We start from the raw sequence: 21,296 nt of genomic DNA on the forward strand, positions 1-21,296 counted from the left end.
ATTAAAACGTCAGGTTTTTTTGAATTGTGTGTTAGAAACTGTAAAACTGAGTCTTACTGTGATTTAGTGTTAGTTTCTTTGCTGCAAGCCATTAACTTATGCCATGAACTGCACTATTTGAAAGCGAGCCAATGTTGCACGCAAAATCCTTTACTATCAAACTAGTGTCATCAGAAAGAGGGCATATCATTTGTATAAATAAGGAGCAGGAGTGGCCTCAACACTGATCCCTGAGCCACCTCCGACTTGGAAGTTCCCCACTCAGACCCCACATCACAGCCATTCTCAACAGAGCGCATAATCACCGTTTTCTGTCTGTTGCGAAGTGAACCAATTGTGAGCTACTTCCCGTATTCTGTAATAGTCCAACTACTGGAGCAATATTTTGTGGACAACACAATCAAACGCCTTAGTTAAATCAAAAAATATGCCTAGCGTTCGAAACCTTTTGTTTAAACCATCCACTACCTCACAGGGAATAGAGAATATAGCATTCTCAGTTATTAAACGACTTCTAAAGACGAACTGTACGTTTTATATCATATCGTGTGATATAAAATGATCAATTATCCTTACATACACGGCCTTTTCAATAACTTTTGCAAACACTGATGGCATAGAAATAGGTATAAAATTGTCTACATTATCCGTTTCTCCCTTTTCATAAAGCGTCTATACTACTGAGTACTTTAATCGTTCAGGAAACTTACCATTCCTGATGGAAAAATTTGGCCAAGTACAGGGCTAACATGTGCAGCACAGTGATTTAATATTCTGCTAGACATCCCATCGTATCCATGAGAGTCCTTAGTCTTCACTGATTTTATTACTGACTCAATCTCCCCTTTCTCTGTATCACAGAGGAGTATTTTAGACATCAATCTCGGAAAGGCATTTGCCAAGAGAGTTATTTGATTTCCTGTAGAAACTAAATTTTTATTTAATTCACCAGCAATGCTCAGAAAAATGATTGTTAAATACTGTACATATATCTGATTTATCAGTAACAGAAATATTTTTACTACGAGCTGACTTTATATCGTCGACCTTGTGCTGCTGACCGCTTCCTTCACGATTGACGAGCTATGCGTAAGAGGATATGCAGTTGCAGACACACTACATAAATATAAAAATTTTTATGTGTGAAGTAGTCAAGAAACTGTCCTGTTTCATTTGCTCCATAGCCATGCGTTCCACAGCTCGAATGACGCCTGTCTTCTTCAACGTGTTGTTACAGGATTGAGCTCAGCTGTAGTCTAAAGTCGTTATGTTTACCATAAGCTTCAAATATAGAATGCGTACGATTATCCGCTGAGCACATTACTCTACTCTCCTTAGTGACTTCGATGGTAGTTGTTAACGAAAGTCACGAGAAAGGGAGCGCATCCTGAAACTTTGGAAGGATGCTAACAAGGGAACATCCCCATCGCACCCCCCTCAGATTTAGTTATAAGTTGGCACAGTGGATAGGCCTTGAAAAACTGAACACAGATCGATCGAGAAAACAGGAAGAAGTTGTGTGGAACTATGAAAAAATAAGCAAAATATACAAACTGGGTCGTCCATGCGTAAGATAGGCACTATTACGGTCAATATCAGGCGAGGAGCTCCGTGGTCCCGTGGTTAGCGTGAACAGCTGCGGAACGAGAGGTCCTTGGTTCAAATCTTCCCTCGACCGAAAATTTTAACTTTTATTTTCAGTTTATGTGAAAAACTCTTATGTTTTCATCACTTTTTTTGGAGTGATTATTACATCCACAAGAAAACCTAAATCGGGCAAGGTAGAAGAAACTTTTCACCCATTCGCCAAGTGTACTAGTTAGGTGGGTCGACAACATATTCCTGTCATGTGACGCACATGGTGTCACCAGTGTCGTATACAAAATATCAGACGTGTTTTCCTGTGGAGGAATCGGTTGACCTATGACCTTGTGATCAAATGTTTTCGGTTCCCATTGGAGAGGCACGTCCTTTCGTCAACTAATCACACGGTTTTGCGGTGCGGTCGCAAAACACAGACACTAAACTTATTACAGTGAACAGAGACGTCAATGAACGAACGGACAGATCATAACTTTGCGAAAATAAAGAAAGCAAAATTTTCAGTGGAGGGCAGATTTGAACCAAGGACCTCTCGCTCCGCAGCTGTTCACGCTAACCACGGGACCACGGCGCTCCTCGCCTCAGATTGCCCTTAATATTACCTATCTTACGCATGGACGACCCAGTTTGTATATTTTGCTTATTTTTTCATAGTTCCACACAACTTCTTCCTGTTTTCTCGATCGATCTGTGTTTAGTTTTTCAAGGCCTATCCATTGTGCCAACTTATAACTAAATCTGAGGGGGGTGCGATGGGGATGTTCCCTTGTAAGTAAATGGCTGAAGGGAAAAAATTCAGTTATTAGTGGAGCTATTTTGGCGAATGTTCGCATGCATAGATGAGTGGTCAGCGCATGTTGGCTGTCATGCGGAGAGCATGTGTTCAGTTCTCGGGGTCATTCCTCCGTTGGAGGACTGTAACGAAGCGCACTCAGCCTAGTAAGCCTAACTGAGGAGCTACTTGAAAGTTAAGAAACCCCCAGACCAAACCCAAGTGACGCCTTTGGCTAAGGATGACACGGCGGTCGGCCGGTTCCGATTGGTCCGTCTTTGGCCAGAGTGGCAGATCTTTATTTGACCGAAGAACGTTACGAAGTCATGGAAAAGTAAATACTTCGACCACACGGCAAACAGATAATTAATTAGGGAGCATGCAGCACACACATAAATATGATACGCAGGTTTTGGAAAAATTGAACTGAGAATGGTTATGGTGGGACACTCTTACACAGGGTTAATGCGAATTCTGCCTGCAAATTTTGCGAGGTATATCTGTTTTTCCTGTCGCTTTAAGATAGCGAACATCTACTCTGTAATGGCTCGTTGTAGATTACCGTAATCTGATATCTTACCTAAGATAAACCTGGCATTATACTGATAACAGAATACCTAAAAAACCATTGCAATGTATGTAATATGATATGCGTGTCGTAGGTTACATTAGATGTACTTTTTATTCCATAAATCCATTTTAGAGAACGTTCGATCAGTGGCTCATGGTACTAACAATCGACACCAACGCAGTTAAATGCCGTATTGTCTCTTTGCCCCGGGGCTTTAACTTCTACACATGAACCTGAACTCTGTTAACTAAGTGAAACATTCAAACCAAAGAACGTCTATCAGCGTATCCGACAGCACATCATAATAGAAATGTTTCTTTACATGAACTGTTCAACATTTCGGCAGTAGTTGAAATGGGGTAACAAACCGAGCGCATTGTTCTGCAACGAGCCATTTCAGATCAAATGACCCCCTACACCAAAGCAGTCAGCGTAATGAAAGAAGTGATAAACCTCCGGCCACTTGCATGTTCTTTGCATTGGACGCAGCAACCGAAATGCGGAAAAAATAGACTACCACAATAGAACTCACAGCTGAAAATGAAGCCATCTGCTTAATCCGGTACCTCTCCCTCTCCCGTCTTCAACCTGGACAGCGAGACTGGCACTTCGAGATATTTGCACCACGTTCTCAGCGAATGAATGAAACTCCAGTCTGACTGTGATAAATGTACTTTAAAAAGAGAGTTGCAGCGCATAGTTACATTACCTGTAGCATAAGACAGTATTCAAAACCAGCAACTGTCGTTTATGACTCTCTGCCAATAACAACGATTTCAACTTGTAAAAAAGTTTACTTCAACGAAATTACGGTGAGATCAGAGATTCAGCGTTTTGCACGCAATCCTGTTAGCTGACGAGTAAATAAAATCCCTTTTAAATACCTGTAACTAAAATTTTAATTAGTCAAAATAAGTATTGGATATATCGTTCCGATGGACAATTTGAAGCGCAAGGAACTGTAAGCAGAAGCTTGTATTCCGCTAGTGCGATCCACATTTTATTGAAATGAGAGAGAAACAAACGAGTTAGCACTTTGACCTTAGCTGTTATTGCCGCGCACGTGGTTATCGAAATGTCAACTGACACTGCAGTGATTTATGGATACCACACAGCGCTTCATACCAAGTGAACCCGCGCGTATAAAAATTTTATTTTCTCCTCTACGATAATAGTATCATTGCCGTGCAACGCCACTACTGCCATTAAACAGAAACAACGCCACAAACGATAAACGAAAGGAGAGTATTTCATTCGAGAAACCGTCCGTTAAGTACATTCAGTCTTACAAGCCTCATTATCAATTGATTTTTATTAATCTTCTGTATTTCTTGCTTCATAATAAGCAAGTAAAACGCAACATGAAAGCGATATTACTATTGTATATTAACGTTTAGAACTGATGTTCGTCCAAACTTGATTCTATAACATTTGCACTCGATTTAGAATCCTTAGCCTTCATTCATATAGGACGGAAATCATAGATCCATACTAAGGTTGGAGGCTAGGGAAACAGCAACTAACCGTTATTTATTTATTGCAGTGCGTTTTTGAGACTGTGCTTAATCTTAAAGTAACGCACAATTAATAAAATTCGTTTTTCTAGTTGAACATCACCAAAGCAGAAGAATAACAATAAAATGTAGTGGAATTAAGTCAGATGACTTTAAGGGAATTAGGTAAGGAAAAGAAAAACTAAAAGTAATAGATGGGTTTTGCTATTTGGGCGGCAAAATAACTGGTTAGGGCTATAGTAGAGGAGATATGAAATTTAGACCTGGTATGGCACGAAAAACATTTGTGAAAAAGTGGAATTTGTTAACATCTACTATAAATTTCAGTATCACGAAGTCTTTTCCGGAGATATTTGTTTAGAGTGAAATGTTGGTGATGAGCAGTTCAGACAAGAAGAGCACGGAATGCTGAATATTAGATGGGCAGATCGAACAACTTGTAAGGACGTACTGAATCAAATTGGAGTAAAAAGAAATTCACGAGCCAACTTGAGTAATGGAAGGAATCGGTTGAAAGGTTACGTTCTAAGACATCTAGGAACTGTCAATGGAAAGAAGGGTGAAGGGTAAAATTTGTAGAAAAAGAACTAGGCACGAATACAGTAAACGGATTCCAGTTGATGAAGGTTACATTAGTTGCTCAGAGATGAAGAAGCTTGCTCGGGGTAGAGTAGCATGGAGAGCTGCATCAAACCAGCCTGCGGTCTGAGATCACAACAAAAGTATTTTGCATGCTTCAGTTGTATTTTATCTGCCATAAGATGTCATAATATTGATACGCAAATCGAGACAATTGTTAATCTCATATATGCCACTTCGGGTATCTATACCTTCTAGGAAGGCTGATAGATAACGAAGAACTTTAGCAATGATGTCCTTTTACGACTGAACAAGGGGCGTACAATGTAACTAATCGATGCAGTTGTTTACAAACGGCATAAAAATATCTTTATTAACAAACTTTTTTTTAATTAATGGTTTCTATGGCTATTGCTTTTTGGGGCAGTTCCACGTTCTAAGAAATATCGTTGTTAAAGATGGTAACATAGTGATGGAGATCTCTGGAAGAGGTATTACGTTCAAAGATGTGATGCAAAAATTTTCAGAATAAGAGTTATCATTATAGACATAGTACAAATCGTTAAAGTGAAACAGTGAACAAATGTAAAGGACGAAAGAAAGGTGGAAAGGAAATATGACCAACCGATACGCACTGTATCATACTTTAAAATAAACTTATAACTAAGAAATCACTTGTTAGATGGAGGCGGTAGTGCTTAGTACTGGTTGAAGGGAAAAAGTGGAAGAGAGGTGTGAAGCGGGAACTCTCTGTCCACAGTTAAGTCTCATACGTTGACAGGTCCCTGAAGGTTTCACCAGAAATTTTTTTAACTCAGTCCGACTGTTTCTCCAACAAACAGAACTAATTTTAGTCTCCCGTTGTTGTGAGTGATTCGAAACCTTGCTTCACAGTAATGGAAAAAAAGGTTCAAATGGCTCTGAGCACTATGGGACTCAACTTCTGAGGTCATCAGTCCACTAGAACTTAGAACTACTTAAACCTAACTAACCTAAGGACGTCACACACATCCATGCCCGAGGCAGGATTCGAACCTGCGACCGTAGCGGTCTCGCGGTTCCAGACTGTAGCGCCTAGAACCGCTCGGCCACTCCGGCCGGCAGTAATGGAAAAGGATTTATCTTTAACTAACATTACAGAAGTTAGTGAATGAATGAAACGTCTTTAGAAATCTGTTCATTATAAATATCTAGGACCAGATGCCTCTCATGACGCACCAGTCTGTTGAAGCCCTTCGGACAGTAACAACGTTACAGGAGGAGTCTTGTTCAATTTTGTTAGTCTCGAAGCTCATGCACTACCGTAAGTCACAATTTCAGGATTAAAACTATTTTTTCTCCTGATATTGATCATAATAATGTTTCACTACAAGTGCTGTGTTCAATCACAGGAATTTTACACAAATTGAAAGCTGCTGAACATGTTCTAACTATGCGACACTGGGGTACTGCCAAACCCCGCCCAGGTATTGGCCCGAATTGCGTAACACAAGGTGGTGCAGGGATAAAAGAGAAGCTTAGTGCGACGTAAGGGATTTTATAAGTGACATATCTACCCTGAGTTCTTATCGGGTGAGATGGTGATTCTCTGACCTTAAAATACAGCTAAGGAAATTATTATTCAATTAGTAGACAGTAGAACTAAGAGTAAATAACTCAGTACCTTATTCTGACATTGAAAGTAATCTATTGTGAAAGCCTCGACTGTTAGTATGGGATTCATACATACATTTTCAATCTAACGACCACACATTAAACAATGGTTCCATCTAGGCATACATTGTTCACGAAACAAATCTATGTAAATAAATACACATATTACGTAGTGTGATTAATTCTATGCAATGAATACTATTTAGAGACACAATCAAACTTTTTCCTGAAGTATAGCTAACTAATAGACTGTATATAAGCTTCTTGCCCTTCTTCTGAATTTTGCTTGTCTGTAGATACAGTTATACCCAACCTAGATACAGGAAGATTTTGTAGTAAATAGTGTTTTTATGTTTGAAGACACAAGAAATACAGAAAAATTTGGAAATAAATTATTTTTCGAATTTCCTATTTACATGATGGAATATTTCGATGCCTTTTCATCCTCTGTCCAACATGCCTCTAGGTCATTACAATGTGACCTAATATTACGTCAAACCTTTAGTTGAACATAGTAGACTCATAGCTAACTAACACTATAGTAAATTTAACTGTTACAACAGGTACACTTGCTGCAAATTGACGCTGTATTATGAAACATTTATGATAAGATTTTGATTACATGTGAAAAAATTTAAATGTTAACTAAACACTGCAGCATGTAAATACTGATAAGCAACAATGCAGTATTACTGTATTTTCACTTCATTTCTATCCATTACGGTGGCTTTTGCAATCAAAGCCCACTGGTGATGACGAAACCTGTACGGAAATAGCGTGGATAAAATAAATAATTTGGATTCAAGGTAAGCGAACAAGTCCTGCAATATGGCAATTTAGGGGAACGGGGTAAGAATTCTCCACCCCACATCGATGTGATCACTTATTGACTGAATATTGCTTTAATTGTATAGCTACAGGTGTAAATCCCCGAGTCCGGTGTCAACCATAATTTGGATATTTATGCCCCATTTTGCTCATAAAGTACATGTTTCGTGTATGGCTCGGTCAGGTGGATGACTTGAAATAACGTTCACTCATAAAATTATTGGTGCTCATTGGTAGTCGGCGAAGGAAGGAGATGCAAATTAGTGAAAGATACTTCTAATTTTTGTAAAATTAACATTTGTGACTTTGCAGTCAAATGTGGTCTTCCATCTGTGGAGGATATACAAGTGACTAACGTCCCGAAACCATAAATGCAGGTGTAACTATCGAGAAAGTGCACAATATGACGTTAGAATTACGCCGATTAATATTCTTTCAATTATCTGCCCATAGGCACACTAGAAGAAAGGATGTGGTACATTTTTCATGCCGAAATAGCTATAAGAAAGCTTTGTAAAACGTGAAATGCAGCATTTGTTGCATGCATGATGCAGCAAGCTTTGGACAGATAGTTTTGCAGGTATTGGTGTCGAGGATGGGAAATGATTCCACTCGTAAAACTGTTCTGAAACGGAACACCAAAGCAGTGGATGGAAGCACAGAGCTCACTCTTTTAAAAAATGCTGTGGGTAATCTTTTAGTGGGGTATACAGAGGATTCTTCTTTCCAGTTACGTTGCAAATGAGGAATATATGTCCACCAGTCAGATGCAAAAGTGAAATTTGGGCCATCAGAAATCAAGGGAACGAGGAACTGGAAGTATTAATGACTAAGTGGAGAGGTAAAGTACGAAGTGAGGAATCACTGAAAAGAATAATTGTGGAAAGAAGCCTACAACAGATCCTTACCAGCAGAAGGGGCAGGTAACTGGAACATCTGCCAAGGCATCCAACAGTAGTTAGGTGGCACTGGAGGGAGCGGTAGGGGTAACAACCGAGAATACGGGCCGAACGAGGCAAGAGTATCAAAATGGATTATGAAGGTTACAGTTATGTGTAGATACAAAAATTACCACAAATCAGGAAATGATGGAGAACAGCTACCATACAGTGAAAAGGATAATCTAAAAAGGGGCAAAAGTGTAAAATTAAAAATCATGTTATGAAGACCATGTATCTATGACCAAAAGTGCTTAGTAAGTCGAAAAAAACATCGAGTGATTCGATGCGTAAATTGTTAAAGTATCCACTCTCTTTACCAAATTTTCCACCATCTATCTACCAGCAACACCGGCAACCAAAGAAAATTGGTGGTTGCAACACGTTTCTATGTGGGATATTATGTAGACTTTCCAGAACAGAACTTCAGGCATGATATACAGCCATAATCTCGCGGAAAACGTTCGAGAAAGCGCACTGACCTGGAAAATTTGTAGAAAAGTGTAATTTAGACAACAAGTCATTGATATTCGATACAAGACCTGACTGTTTCGCGTTGCTCTTGAATGTGAATGGGCCCAAGTGTATGTCATGTGCGTGTGTTCTCTCTCTCTCTCTCTCTCTCTCTCTCTCTCTCTCTCACACACACACACACACACACACACACACACACACACACACACATCGTGTAGTTTATCCTGTTTTATACTTTATAGTAGTTGTCCTGGCGAAGCATCTACTGTCACTCCCTGCAGTTTACGCCTCGTAACGCTGTTAGCATTCAGGGCTACGCAGACCCCTGGGACGGAAACTTGGGAGACTCACTTGCAGCGGGACGAGGTTCGCCTGACGTCGCGGCTGACCCGCACAGCGTCGCATCGGCGCCGGCTCATGCACTGCGCTGCTGCACTACCGCCAACCGCACCAATTAACATTTCCCTCGGCGCACAAAATAAAAACTGGCTGCGCGTCCGGATCGCGGCAACCGGCCGGACACCTCGACGGCGGCGCCTTCGGTATATCGAAAAACCGTACTCCGCAGGGAGGGAGCGGCGGTCGGTAAGAAGGGGAGGCAAAAAGAGTCCGAGCGGCGGCGGAATAAGGGAAAGAAGGCGCTACTTACCCCTTCCACTGAGAGAGCGCAGGTCGCCGCCTTGAGCGCTGATTGGCCGTCGGCGAGGCGCATGCGCACCTCGGCCCCGGCGGGCGCCACCGGCGGCAGCGACGGCTGCTGGCTGCGACCCTCACCTGTGCAAAACACGGGAGCACGTGTCAGGCGTGGTGGCGCGGCCCGGGTCACTGTGCTGCTTAGCTGAGTGCTGAGTTCGATCCCTGTTGCTACCGCGGTCGAAGGACTGAAACGGGTTACACTCGCCCACGTTACCATTACGGCGCCACACGTTATTGACGTGAGAGGCATACTGCGACCCGACTGGCAACTCTTTCGTTCACCTAAACATGATATCAGCGTCCAAAAACCGAGTCGTTATACAGTGTAACCTTACTAATTCGGACTAACTGGAACGAATTCCAGTCCTAATTATTAAAGTTCAAATTATACATAAGCTTTCAAAATTGTTATTTGAAGCAATAGTTATGAATATAACACACAGTTTGTACAGCGGTTAAATAAAAACGAGACCAGTTGCAATATTATTAGAAGTTAAGGTTTTAATTTAAATATTCAACTTTAAATTAATTTAAATGTTCAGTTTAAAATTGAGTATTGTAGTGCTATCCCAACAACGAACAACAGGATTAACCAAAGCTACAAAACTAATTCAAAAGTTAAATTTTACAAGTTTGGTATACGGGGTGAACTAACATCCAAGAACTCGTGCGAAATGCCGTTCATCCTTATACGCTAAGAATACAAAAATATCTGCTACAAAATTTCGTCATGTGCATGTTTTAGTAGAAAATGGACGTCAAAGAAGGGCAAGTACATTAATCGAAGTCTTATACCTGTGCTTCTCAGTAAGTGCGGTGGGTAGAGCTTTGCGTTAGAGAACTCGAGTACGCGGTTTCGATTCAGGATCTAGGCGTAATTTCTATTTTCCTTATGTCTTGTATTATTTTCGACTGTGCGATATGGTAGCTAGTTTCTCAGTCGTTGTACATGTCTTGTACAAAACATATGCAATTATGCGATACCAATGCAGCATTGAGAACCAAATCGTTTTCATTATTGCACCGTTAAAGAAGTATTTTGCTTTTAAATTTTTGCTCTGTTCTGTACCACGTATAACTTACCTTCGTGCCTTCTAGTCCACTGCCAGCACTGCTACCTTTTTCTTGAATTATATCCCTTCCCCCACGGTAAAAGTAAACTGACTCTACACCTTTCATCCTCGATCTATCCCTGCTTCTTTTATCGTAGAGAGGCCCCCATACAACGATACAAATCACATAACCACCTCGTCTAAATGCATTGTTTTGCACTGCTACGTCAAGTAAATTCCAACCCAGCTACCGAAGTACTTTCTATCGAGTTGTAGCAGCTGTTATGGTTACATTTACATCTAACTGACTACTGCGCTTCATAAATATTTCTCAGTTGTCTAACCCCCAATTGTAGTAAGATATATATTGTTTCAGAAACAAAGTAAATTATACTTCAGCTGTATTTGGCCGTACTGGGTACAACGTTTGCAATCAGATCAAGAAAACTAAGCGTCGTCGGGTGTGGAGGGCACTCCACTCTGGTGGGTGACTTCAGGGCCGCCGTGCGCTGTTGACCTACCGGGGTGCGCCGCGGCTCGTGATGCATAGCGAGGAGTTACTTGACCGACTAGTTGCGATTCCATGTAACGAAAACAGACGACGGCCGATAGAGTGGTGTGCTGACCCCACCCCACTCCATATCCGCATCCGATGACGCCAGTCGGCTGCGGATGACACGTGGATCGGCCGGTTCCGTTGGGCCTTCCGAGGCCTGTTCGGGCAGAGGAGAGCTTTTTATTTGGCAGAAAATAGTAGGAAACTAAAAAAAATAGCTAGACGTTAAACTGAAAGTTCGTAATCGGGTATTCTAGCGGAAAATCTTACCCATTGCAATAACTGAGCAGCACAGAATACGATTTAATATTGAAACACTTGTCAGGCATGTAATTACGGTGTTGCCAGACAGCATGTCGTTGATATCCATTTAAACTAAAACTAAACATTCATTCCTATCGATACCTTTCAAGGGACGAAAATTTGCGAAGCACGTGTTTTGTACGGTTAGTATGCAAGGAATCGAGCTGTGGTGTCCTTGTGCGCGAATTTATGTTACCTTATATATACTGCTGCACATACATATTACTGTAGCTGTCTGCACTATAGGCCTACTGGAATTTTTTTCTAAATTTGCCGTATAACGCTACATAATTAACAAGTTACGTGCCGCTCTTATGTGGATCTGCAACGAAGTGGTCTATTGTAGCCTAAAAGGCTCTACTACCTGATGCTGATCTCATAGCAGATTTTCCTCCCAAAAATCTTCTAAACTTGTAGTTTTCTATTTACTCCTAAAACTCACCTCGGTTACTGTATTACACCGTACGTCACTTCAATACACTTTTAAGCGGTCATAGAGGTGTAATTGTTGAAAGAAAAGCGCGAGTATTAGTTGAGGACCAATTGGATGAAAATCAGTGTGGGTTTAGGCCTCTTAGAGGTTGTCAGGACCGGATCTTTAGCTTACGGCAAATAATGGAGAAGTGTTATGAGTGGAACAGGTAATTGTATCTTTGCTTTGTAGATCTAGAAAAGGCATATGACCGGGTTCCTAGGAGGAAGTTATTGTCTGTTCTACAAGATTATGGAATAGGAGGCAAACTTTTGCAAGCAATTAAAGGTCTTTACATGGATAGTCAGGCAGCTGTTAGAGTTGACGGTAAATTGAGTTCATGCTTCAGAGTAGTTTGAGGGGTAAGACAAGGCTGCAACCCGTCTCCACTGTTGTTCATATTATTTATGGATCATATGTTGAAAACAATAGACTGGCTGGGTGAGATTAAGATATGTGAACACAAAATAAGCAGTCTTGCATATGCGGGTGACTTAGTTGTGATGGCAGATTCGATTGAAAGTTTGCAAAGTAATATTTCAGAGCTAGATCAGAAATGTAAGGACTATGGTATGAAGATTAGCATCTCCAAAACGGAAGTAATGTCAGTGCGAAAGAAATATAAACGGATTGAGTGCCAAATAGGAGGAACAAAGTTAAAACAGGTGGACGGTTTCAAGTACTTAGGATGCATATTCTCACAGGATGGCAACATAGTGAAAGAACTGAAAGCGAGGTGTAGCAAAGCTAATGCAGTGAGCGCTCAGCTACGATATACTCTCTTCTGCAAGAAGGAAGTCAGTACCAAGACTAAGTTATCTGTGCACCGTTCAATCTTTCGACCAACTTTGTTGTATGGGAGCAAAAGCTGGGTAGATTCAGGTTACCTTATCAACAAGGTTGAGGTTACGGATATGAAAGTAGCTAGGATGATTGCAGGTACTAGTAGATGGGAACAATGGCAGGAGGGTGTCCACAATGAGGAAATCAAAGAAAAACTGGGAATGAACTCTATAGATGTAGCAGTCAGGGCGAACAGGCTTAGATGGTGGGGTCATGTTACACGCATGGGAGAAGCAAGGTTACCCAAGAGACTCATGGATTCAGCAGTAGAGGGTAGGAGGAGTCGGGGCAGACCGAGGAGAAGGTACCTGGATTCGGTTAAGAATGATTTTGAAGTAATAGGTTTAACATCAGAAGAGGTACTAATGTTAGCACTGAATAGGGGATCATGGAGGAACCGTATAAGGGGGGCTATGCTCCAGACTGAACGGTGAAAGGCATAATCAGTCTTAAATGATGATGATAATGATGATGAGAGGTGTAATTTAACACAACTCGTCGTGTGGGCTTCAACAAGCGAACTGAGCAGTCCTCTTCTTTGTTGCGTGCTTGTCACCACAGTGATGCACGTTATGTTATCCGCTACAGGCCACGGGTAGAGCCGGGCAGATAGAATGGAAAATAAGGACATCTGTTCCACATTTTACCATAAATGAACTTGGCGCGACTGAGGTTCAGGGAACAGGAAGGCGGCGTTCCAGTTCGAAATACAAAACACGAGCCCTAGTTAGCGCGAATAATGATTTAGTGAAGTCCGAATTATTTAGGGTTTAGTATATTTACCTAAACACGTCCGTACGAAACTTCAGCCATAATAATCTAGCCGACACAGTCTCACACAAATACATACTGAAACACGAGTACTTATAACAAATTTTTTTCTAAATTACCTTTCTACTCGTTTAACTCCTTTTGTCACGTTATGAGAATGACCTGTACACCCCGTTATGTAAGACTTTAGCAGCTAATGTGGTTTTTCTCCCATTGAAAGAACCCCAATCAAGATCTCAAAGACTCGCTCAGATCTGTTCGTTGACAGTTGCGGGGGAGGGAGGATGGAGGGATAGAGTTCGGAATTTTCGATGCCAACGCCACCCACACTCAGCTCTCCCTGCTTAAACATGGTGTAGGGAGTATATTAATTCCTACTCTAATATTCTGTTACCATCTCACTCGGAACACACGACCTCTTCGTTTAGAAGCAAAAGTACTTACAACTTTCAGTTAATTATTTCTGATTAAAGCTTGCCTTTTACAGGCGTAAGCGTTACTTTAGCAACTACACACTTCACGGGTGCTTCTATATAAGAACTCTTACTTTTGTTGCGAATGAAAAGAAGATTTATATTATTTTAAAAGTGTACAAGGCGTAAAGCAATTCTAGAAAAATTGTTCCGGCTTGCCAAGTCTCTGTCACTCCCTCTATACATTTCAGCTCCGAATCATTGCCCGAGCTGAAGTTTCAAAACATCATAATGACCGTCTCAGGATGTACAAACCTGCAGGATAAAAGAACCTCTCATGTCATCATTATGTTAATCTCTATATACTAAAGGAAATGCTCTGACTGACTCATCATTGCCCAGCCCAAACCACTAACAATGAAAACTTGAAATTTGGAGAGGGTGTTGATCTTATATTGAAGACATAGTTTAAGACGGGATTTTTCGAAATTGCACCTTAAGAAGGTAACATAAGGGATCGAAGGCCTTTTAAATATATGTCACTGTTAAGGAAATTTTGAACCTAGAGCTACGAAAATTGGTATTTGACAGAAAATAGAAAAGACATGCTTCAGCACTGTCGGAAATTCAACCACTAATGCGGTAAAATAATGGGTCAAAGGATATTTGGAAAATAAATCACTATTAAAGTAATTCCAAAACGTTTTTAAAGTTACATCTGTGAAAACTGGCATTTGATTTCTCTGTTATAAATAAAAAAAGTTTCATTGCTTTCGGAAATTCAACCCCCAACGGGGTAAGATAGCGGATGAAAGTGTTAATGGAAATATTTCATTAAAAGCATTTTTGAAGCTAAATCGTTGAAAATTTGTATTTACTTTCTTGGTTTGAAACTAAAAAGATGTTTTTCTGTGTTTTTCTTGGAAATTGAAACCCTAAGGGGTGAAACAGGGAGACGAAAATTTTTATGAAAGTATTTTATTATATTAAAACATATTTAAAGCTAAATTTATGAAAATTAGTACTTGACTTCTAAGGAAGTATTGCCCACATGCCTGCTTTTACATAGCATAAATATGAAGTTTTAAAGAAAGTGTAAACTAAGTACGAATTAGAATACGTGTAGTTTCCTGTCTCATGTAATATAGTGTGATACAAAAGAAAAACGAACTAACAAGAAATCTTGCAACAACTATTGAAACCGATCCTTTCATTTTAAAATCTGTGATCTTGTGTACGACGCTAGGTGGCAACAGTGACTGCTCGCTGCCTACACGCCATGGTCTCATTTGTCTCCTCTGTCACTATGTGAAACCAAATGAATAACTTAGCTGAGCACGTAAAACAATGTGCCAACCAGTTGTCTATTACTACGTAAAGGTTTAAACCGGAACAGTTTCGCATCAATGCAAATCGCACTGAAAAGAAAACAAAAGAAAAATTAAATTATAGTGAAAATTGTTTTTGATGTCGAGAACTGTAGTTCACCCTCTTTTTTTGGAAACTGCCTGTAAAGGACAGATTTCCTAAGTCAACTTTTGCGAATTAGTATCCCCTTTGCTGCTCCATTATTTTCAATTTAGTCGTTACTGCATAACATGAGATTCCCAACGCCGTAGTTGAGTGGCCAGCGTGACTGCCTGCCAAGCCGAGGACTCGGGTTCGATTCCCGTTACTGCCGGGGAGGACTGGTACAGTGTACAAAAAGCCTCGTGAGGCCAACTAAGGGGTTAATCGACAGATTAGTAGAGGTTACCAGGTCAAGAAACTTGACAACGACTGGGATAGCACTGACGGCCCTTACCGTCTGACGCGGCTGTCGGCCAGGCCCAATTATCTCATTTAGGTACAGAACGCAGAACTTTACCTGTTTTCATATAATCTGAAATGCTCCTACACTTCGAATTTTACGATGTCCTTTCGTTAACGGACGATGCACGAGTCTGCAGGCTTAAACACTCTCTGAGGTGGCTTCTTCCGTCTGTAGAGGTACTCTTTCAAGTGCAGTTGCAGAGTCAGACCCTACGGCCCACCACGAATTCCTCTCCTGTGCCAACCTCTTCATCTCAGAGTAGCACTTGCAACCTACGTCTTCAATTATTTGCTGGATGTATTCGAATCTCTCTCTTCCTGTACAGTTTCTACCCTCTACAGCTCCCTCTGGTACCATCGAGCTTATTCCCTGATATCTTAACACAGTCCTGTTATCCTGTCACTTCTTCCTGACAGTTTTCCATATATTCCTTCCCTCACCGATTCCGCGCAGAAATTCCTCATTCCTTACCGCATCCGTCCACCTAATTTTCAACATTCATCTATAGCACCACAACTCAAATGCTTCGATTCTCTTCTGTTCCGGGTTTCGCAGCGTCCTTGTTTCACTGCCATACACTGCTTCTATCTAAACGTATATTCTCAGAAACTTCTTCCTCAAATTAAGGCCTGTTGTCTTCTCTTGGTCAGGATTGCCCTTTTTTTATTTTGATGAATAGGTAGGTAACTTTTGATCACCAATCCTGATGTTAAGTTTCTCACTCTTTTCATTTCTGACACTTCTCATTAATTTCATTTTTCTTCAGTTTTCTGTCAATCCGTATTCTGTATTCATTAGGTTGTCCATCCCATCCAGTAGACCCCGTAATTATTCTTCACATCCACTGAGGACAGAAATGTCATCAGCGAATCTAACTTTGATGTCTTTTCACCCAGGTTTTAAGCACTCTTGAACATTTCTTTTATTTTCGTCATTGCGTCTTCGATGTACAGATTGAACAGTGGGGGGTGAATGACTACGTCCCTGTCTTACCCCCTTCTTAATCCGAGCACTTCGTTCTTAGTCTTCCACACTCATTATGCCCTCTTGGCTCTTGTAGATGTTGTATATTACCCATGTCTCCCTACATCATACCCCGATTTTCCTTAGAATTTTGAACATCTTGCACGATTTGACACTGTCAAACGCTTTCTCCAGGTCGACAAATCCTATGAACGTGTCCTGATTTTTCTTTTTTCTTACTTCCATTGTCAACCGCAAGGTACACGAACTGTATTATTTTACAACAGCTCCTTTATGTGCAAACTATTTTGTTCGTGACTTAGGTAAATGGCCAAAAACCTTCTCAGTGCACCTAAGAGCTCGTCAGAGTCCAGTGATCCATGCATCTCCCTATAACCATATCTACAAGCTTTTTCGGCCATTTTGAATCAGAGGCGATTTGGTGTGTTCTACACGCCCCGTTACTGCCAGAGGAAACGTAGGTGGTTCAGTTATGATCTCCATATACAGTTTCAGACATTGTCTTCCGAGACATGTGTACAAATAATCTATAGCTAGTATTTTGATGTAGTAGATCCACGTTTGAAGATGAATTTCTTCGATTGGGAACAATCGATAATTAGAAATTGGAAAGCATCTCCCTATAACCATATCTACAAGCTTTTTCGGCCATTTTGAATCAGAGGCGATTTGGTGTGTTCTACACGCCCCGTTACTGCCAGAGGAAACGTAGGTGGTCCAGTTATGATCTCCATATACAGTTTCAGACATTGTCTTCCGAGACATGTGTACAAATAATCTATAGCTAGTATTTTGATGTAGTAGATCCACGTTTGAAGATGAATTTCTTCGATTGGGAACAATCGATAATTAGAAATTGGAAAGCAAGTCAGGAGTGGAATTTATCGGCCCGTTGACGTCGAAGTAATTAAATAGGCAAGCTCAGATTACACGCACGAAGTGGGAAATTGGCCGTGGCCTCTTCGCGAGAACCATTACGCCCCTCGCCAGGAGAGAAGACACGAAGAAACCAAATCTGCATGTCTGTACAGGAACATGAAACACGCTATTCCGGAATGTGAATTTAGTGAACCACTTACACTTTCCGATCGTTTAGGAGGGAGCAGAACGACAGAATGATTGTAGCCAGTGACTCCAGAATGTTAACCCTAACAGACAAAAGCACTCATGTCTCATACAACACCTTATTTTAAATTGTACGGAAGCTCTGGATCGACAGCAAGTTAAGTAACTTTTTTTTTAATTTGTGCATCACTTTGATAGGTGTTTCAAAACAACATGTATAAAAATAAAGGTGTCATTAATGAAAAGGGTGCTTTGATCACGACAGCGCTTTACTAGGCATGGTTTTATTCGATGCCTACAACGTTTCCTTCCTCCGATGTTAGAACTGTCTTACCCAGCCAGTTACAGGGTAACACTCGGCATTCTTCATATTTACAAACACTGAACATGTCGAGATAATCATCTCCGAGCTAATTCCTGCCTCTGTGAGTGGAAGTAGTTCCTTTATGTTACCGTCAACGTCGTGTACTGGAAACATTCATTTGTGGACCATCGACTGAATTTCTCCGGCGCCGCAAACATAGTCGTATCTTCCATTACATTCTGTTATTATCCGCCTGCAACACCCAACTTCTGGTCTCGAACGGTTCATTACATCCTTCTCTTGGAAAATTCAAAACTCTCCGCGTATTATCGACAAGGCTATGGTGATTAAGATAATTCCGTTCCGTTTTCGCAACGAAGTCTTTTGGCAGGAACAGAAGCACTGCTGCGCTTGTTCATAAACAATAGTAATGCTCGACCGAGGTAACAGTCGTAAATGACGGGATACAGCCTCGAAAACCGTAAGAAGACCAAATCTGAGGCACCTCCTTTGCATTGATTTATCACTACCGAAGAAGATTTTATTCAAGACCACGTCAGGAATCGAAACTACAATCGCTTGGTGGCTCGTCTAAGCTGATGGCCTAGTCAGGTACAGCTACTACTCGGAATATGCAAGCGCGTAATACCAGTCAGACGGAGTAGCAGACAAGAATGATCAATCACCTCTCTCTCAATATGTTACGGCGTAAGAGCAACAGAGTCTCGAAAGAATTACACCTGAAAAAAGACGTCTCCTAATAACCATCCAAATGTAAATAGCATTTCAAACAATAATGTATCAAATGGTTCAAATGGCTCTGAGCACTATGGGACTTAACCTCTAAGGTCATCAGTCCCCTCGAACTTAGAACTAATTAAACCTAACTAACCTAAGGACATCACACACATACATGCCCGAGGCAGGATTCGAACCTGCGACCGTAGCGGTCACGCGGTTCCAGACTGAAGCGCCTAGAACCGCACGGCCACACAGGCCGGCAATAATGTATCAGCCTCAAAATAAACGTCTTGCACTAGATAAGCAAGTCACAAAGAATATTTGATGGTTATTTGAAAAGCAAAAGAGACTGAATGAGAATTAAGATTGTTTCTGTAACCCAAAATACCTGTCTTCTCAAATGCATGGTCCAGTAGAAGGAAACTGAAGCTCAAAACAAATTAACGACTTCTGGGACTGCTTCTATTGTTCACGGTACATACGGAACTTTTCGCCTTTTCAGTCTTCCGCTCAGAGAAAAGGTATAGACCAGCAGAGCTAGTGTTGATAAAAACAAGTACAATGTTTACAAAGACCATCAAAGGTTAATATTACCGATAATCAATTTTTTTGTTGGGGGAAGGATTTCCGTGCTAGTGTTCCAAGGATAAATGGACAAAACATATTACGATGGACATTCAGTAAATTTTAAAAGGCATTTTAGTCCGTCCAAATGAAAGGCTATTAGGTGTTTTGTAAATTAAATGCGGAGCTTTCGTACTACAATTACATACCTACTACACAAGTCACTGCAAAGTACATGGCGGAGGATATTTTACACCAACAAAATGCAAGCAGCAAATTTAACCAGTGATGGAAAATTGGAATTTTTTTTTTAAATTCACCAGTGACACTACATGTAAGATTATTCTCACTCACAAGAGTTTCGTTTCCGGAATTTTGTTGTGCGCGTTGAGATTAAAGCAAACCGTTCCTATCTCGAGCAGTTATTCCTCTTAGACGTCCACACTACTGTGACATTACAGTATTTTTGCTTCTACACAAGTATGCGGTCAACCTTACTTCTCGCATACCATCCGCGAACGGAACCGGTATTTGGTAGGGAGGAAGTGTGGAAGGGAGGGGGGAGGGTTTATTGAACATCTACTATCTCTGCCACACATCGTACAGTTGCTTGCGAAATACCGGTTCACAAGTCCTGAAGATCCATTTCGTTCCAAATGCAGCGTAAGTGAGACTTTCAACTTCATACTGAACTCAGTTTTAATATTTTTCAGATTAATATCCAATTTTGTTCTCTGCTCGTAATTAAAATGATACTGTCTACGATACTTTAGCTCTTTTCGTACTTGCATCTGTGCAATGCGTTTGGAAGCTTTCATGAAACAAGGTTAGGAATTATTGAAAATTTTGTTTCAGACACCGCTATAGACCACAAATATTTTGTTTACTTATTTAAATTAGTTAATAAAGACACATTTTTAGGGGTAGAGAGACCTGATCTTCAATGGGAATGGCAATATAAAACACATTTAACAAAATTACACATAGGTATTAAAGTTGTTCTTTATAGTCTTAGCACGTGCTGTGGTCATCCTTCGGAGAAATAGACAGTAAAAAGTAACATTAATATCTGTGTGTATTTTCGTTAATTTAATATTGCCATTGATGCCTGAAGATGAGGTTCGTATCTCAAAAACGTTGCTTCGCTAAAAACTTCATGTAAGCCGACAAAAATTTTTATGACTGGGAGCGGTCTCTGGGAAACTCTTCTCATATTTGTGAAACACTCATGGCCATTTAACTGGTATTATTGCTTTAAATTGTAGGAAGATTGCTTATGCCTGACGCGCAAAAAGCAAGAGCTACACAGTGGATTTCCTATTGAAGTTCTGCTGAAAACTTTTTGCTTTTTCTATTATTTACGTACTTGAAAGACAGATAAAGCTTTCAGTATTTAGTTCAGCGTCGAATCAAGTGTAATGAACACCTTCAACAGTACCGTTACCTGACGTGAAAAGCTAAGTCATTTCTAAGACATAAAATTATTAGTGCGTAATAAGTCACTAGGGCTACTAATAATATTTTCCATATAATTTTGAAATTTGATGCAGACTACTATATTTACAACCCAGTACCAAAACCGATACTTTTCTGTCCCAGGAATACCTACCATTTACAGACTAAACACTCTATGTTTCAAAATACCGTTAATGAGGGTATGCAGCGATATATCCTACGGCATACGAGTTTGTGCGTGTCGCTCACCTTATTACACAAATGTCATGTGATAACCAAAAATCTACCTCGTAACAATTGTAGAGCAAAGTGTCTTCAGACATTTGGTGTCTC

General features: G+C 40.6%; 1 protein-coding gene across 1 annotated transcript in view; it reads right to left on the reverse strand.

The window, feature by feature from the left end:
* LOC126095170 (uncharacterized) overlaps positions 1 to 21,296 on the reverse strand; it is a 336,664-nt gene that overhangs the window by 312,770 nt on the left and 2,598 nt on the right. Inside the window, exon 2 of the mRNA XM_049909898.1 lies at positions 9,581 to 9,705. Within this exon, the coding sequence (XP_049765855.1) occupies positions 9,581 to 9,705 (125 nt within the window). The remainder of the gene's footprint in view (positions 1 to 9,580; positions 9,706 to 21,296) is intronic.

This window comes from Schistocerca cancellata, chromosome 8, assembly GCF_023864275.1.
Source record: "Schistocerca cancellata isolate TAMUIC-IGC-003103 chromosome 8, iqSchCanc2.1, whole genome shotgun sequence".
Classification (NCBI taxonomy): domain Eukaryota; kingdom Metazoa; phylum Arthropoda; class Insecta; order Orthoptera; family Acrididae; genus Schistocerca; species Schistocerca cancellata.